At 37.2% G+C, this 3,455-nt stretch overlaps 1 protein-coding gene across 13 annotated transcripts in view; it reads right to left on the minus strand.

The window, feature by feature from the left end:
* LOC122633572 (polypyrimidine tract-binding protein 1) overlaps window positions 1-3,455 on the minus strand; it is a 305,402-nt gene that overhangs the window by 54,996 nt on the left and 246,951 nt on the right. For all 13 annotated transcript variants that reach the window (XM_043821596.1, XM_043821591.1, XM_043821593.1 and 10 more), the window contains one exon: window positions 7-195. In XM_043821596.1, the coding sequence (XP_043677531.1) occupies window positions 7-195 (189 nt within the window). The remainder of the gene's footprint in view (window positions 1-6; window positions 196-3,455) is intronic.

Below are 3,455 nucleotides of genomic sequence, written 5' to 3' on the forward strand. Positions count from 1 at the left end.
ACTTACTTTAGAAGTGTTGGCTTCATCATTTGTAGGGCTACTGACCGCGTTGTTACTGTGTGCCTGATCCGTTTTTAATTCACGATGATTGCTGAACTGCACGTAAACGGCTCTGCCTCTAAGTTGTGCTATGCACGAGGCATAATATGTCACCATCGTTGCAGCTGCACTTTCGTCAGCCATTTCAAGGAATGCCTGTAACAAACAATAACAATAATAACAACGAATTAATAATTTATATTGTTATAAAAAGTAGATTCGTTTTCCAACAAATATATATATATATATATATACACATATATGACAGAAAAAAATGTACGTATATAATATGGATGCGTGGATTTATCTATATAGATATATACATACATACATATGAGCGTATATATTTGTATGTGTATGTAGATAGTCCCGATGGGATATTCAGTTACCCTCGAATCGAGAAAAAGCTCATAGTATTTGCTATCAAGAGAGAGAGAGAGAGAGAGAGAGAGAATTTGTATATTCGTGTATGTGTGTGTGTGTGTGTGTGTGTGAGAGAGAGAGAGAGAGAGAAAGAGAGGGGGAGTGAGATTGAAGGTCCGACCGACGTTAATGGATTTATACGCAACATGACGCTAATTTGGGCACGGCTTTTAGTCTAATTTACGTTCACTTCGACTGAAAACATCGTAAATAAAACCATCGATGGAAAAATAACGAATGTGATTACACTCTGATTACTACTTCTCTCTCTCTCTCTCTCTCTCTCTCAGTTTTATATATATCTACATAGTAAATGGTACAAATTTCCAAAGGGAAATACGAGAAATATTAACTCTTTCAAAAATTCTCATGTTACGTTTTCTATTATACGTACATGGTGTGTGTCCACATATATATATATATATATATATATATATATGTATACACACACGTACGCACACACTCGCGTATACACGCGTTTGAAAGAGAAAAAGCAACGCTTTTGTATTTCGTATTTTTTCCTTTCTTTCATTCTTACTTTTTTTTATCGCTGTTTTATTTATTTATTTTTTTATTTTTTTATTTTACTTTCCTCTTTATCCTCCATTTTACTGCAATCGAACGGAAACAGAAACGTTGAATGTAACGTAAACTAGGAAACCGGAAGTTACTAAAACGTAACTCGAGTCACGTCTCGAAGCTTATCTATTCGTTTCGTTCCAAACCTTCGTTCGAGCCTCCAAGCCGTTTTCCGAGGCATGAACGTTAAACTTTCGCTCGTAGGAAGAGAAAGAGAGGCACACATACACACATACACAAAGAACACAGACAGAGAGACAGAGACAGAAAGAAAGAAAGAGACAGAGAACACGATAGGCCGTCGACGATCGTTGTTTCGACGGTGGTTGCTTCGCTCGTTTCAACGAACGATAACGAGCAGCCTTTTCCTGCTGCTCGCTTCCCGTTTACCGAAAACTCTCCCTTCTCTCTCCCTTTCTCTCACACTCACCTTCTATCTCTATCTCTATCTACCTCATTCCCCATTTACTCTCCTCTTTCTCTCTTTTATAGATTTCGATCGTTTCGAGGGGCTCTCGAGAGAAACACTTTCGTTTTGCCTTTCGTTTAACTTCGAACGAGATTTCATTCTCTATCCGGCTTTTAAAATGATCAGAAATGTGTAAAATGATCGGACGCGTTATAGAAATAACGTTGGAATTGATCATATTATTATTATAGGTGAGAAAACATTCACTGCTCCGATATATCACGATGGAATAATAATGAGAGATAATATAAGACTGAATCGACACATTTAAAAGACGGGACGACGATCTTTCTTTTTTCCTCTTCTTTGATTTTCTCTTCTTTGATTTTCTCTTCTTTGATTTTCTCTTCTTTTATAATATATATAATCCTAATTTTAATTTACGCATTATTAAAATTCGTCAGATCGGATATGTGTGCGTGTGAAAGTATGTATTCTCTGATAATTCGACGATTTTTGAAATCCTTTAATATTACGAACAATTTTCTATTTCGATTTCTTCTTCTTCGGAGAGATAATTTATGAATTTAATCGATATTTGATATTATTATTAATAACTAACGTAAAAAGGATTTTCTGATAACATTATGATTTTTGCAAGGTTTTCATTTTAATGGCAATTTTTTTTTTTCTTTTTCGATTCATCTCTTATCCGTTTTCCCAAGTGATATCATCATCGATATATCGGTCTGATACATCGAATGCAACGTCGTTTTTCCATTGAAAGATCTAGTAAAATAGAAAAATAGATATAGAACGAGAGAGAGAGAGAGAGAGAGAGAGAGAGAGAGAGAGAGAGAGAGAAAATCGATACTTCTCGAAGAGACGAAGAGAACGTTCAGTGGCTTATTCGTCTATTTGTACTTCTCTCCTCGTCGATACTAACGTTTCTACGTAAACAGCTTTAGATACGACCACGGTGCATCATTCAGTACGGATTTAACAGTTTATTACTTCGCAGAATCAAGATAATATTAAAACATAGTGTCAATACTATATCATATACCCTTCTCTCTCTCTCTCTCTCTCTCTCTCTTCTGATATCACTAAAACCCAGAAACGATCTAGTTTCTAATCAAACTGTGATTAAATGTCCAAGCTATTGCTTCGTGAAGGGACAAAGAGAAAGAGAGAGAAAAAAACATAAAAAAAGAATAAGAAAAAAGAAGAGAGAGAGAAAGAGACTCGACAGATACAAATCAAAAAACATTTACAAATTTCAATTGGAGAATAGAATTCATGATTCGTTTCGTTCCCATTCGTGAATCAGGAGAAATCATTTTTATCAACCAACTAACCAACCAATCAACCAACCAACCAACCAACCAACCAACCAACCAACCAACCAACCAACCAACCGACCGACCGACCGACCGACCGACCAACGGTACCTTCGTTATCCAAAATTAGAATTTCATGAAACGAAACAGAAAAAAGAAATATAAAAAAAAGAAAAAGAAAGAAAGAAAGAAAGGAAGGAAAGAAGAACGAACGAGAGAGAGAGAGATAGAGAGATAGAAGAGCCAGACCGACACGTTCTGCAGGAACGAAGCACGGCGGCATAGGGAGAGAAATATGCAGTTTGTTCGCGGAAATCGAGTTTGACAGGACGAACGATCATTCATTCGCATTTCCATGGAGGTCATCATTGTGCAGTAGCGTAAGCGCGCTCGCCCACCTCCTCGCATCCTCAAATTCCCCTTTTAACCCCCTCAATCCCCTCAATACCCCTCTAGTTCCCATATAACCCCTACAAACCATCTCTACCCTCCGTTAGATCGACGGAAACGCACCTGGACAGGTGCGACTCGTTCTCTTCTATATATCATCATTCTCTCTCTCTCTCTCTCTTTCTCTCTCTTCATCTCGTTTAGGTAGAGAAAAAGAGATAGAGAGAAAGAGAGACAGATGTGATTCCTATTTGAGAGAGTGAGAGAGAGTGAGA

Source organism: Vespula pensylvanica, chromosome 12 (genome assembly GCF_014466175.1).
Source record: "Vespula pensylvanica isolate Volc-1 chromosome 12, ASM1446617v1, whole genome shotgun sequence".
Taxonomy (NCBI): Eukaryota; Metazoa; Arthropoda; class Insecta; order Hymenoptera; family Vespidae; genus Vespula; species Vespula pensylvanica.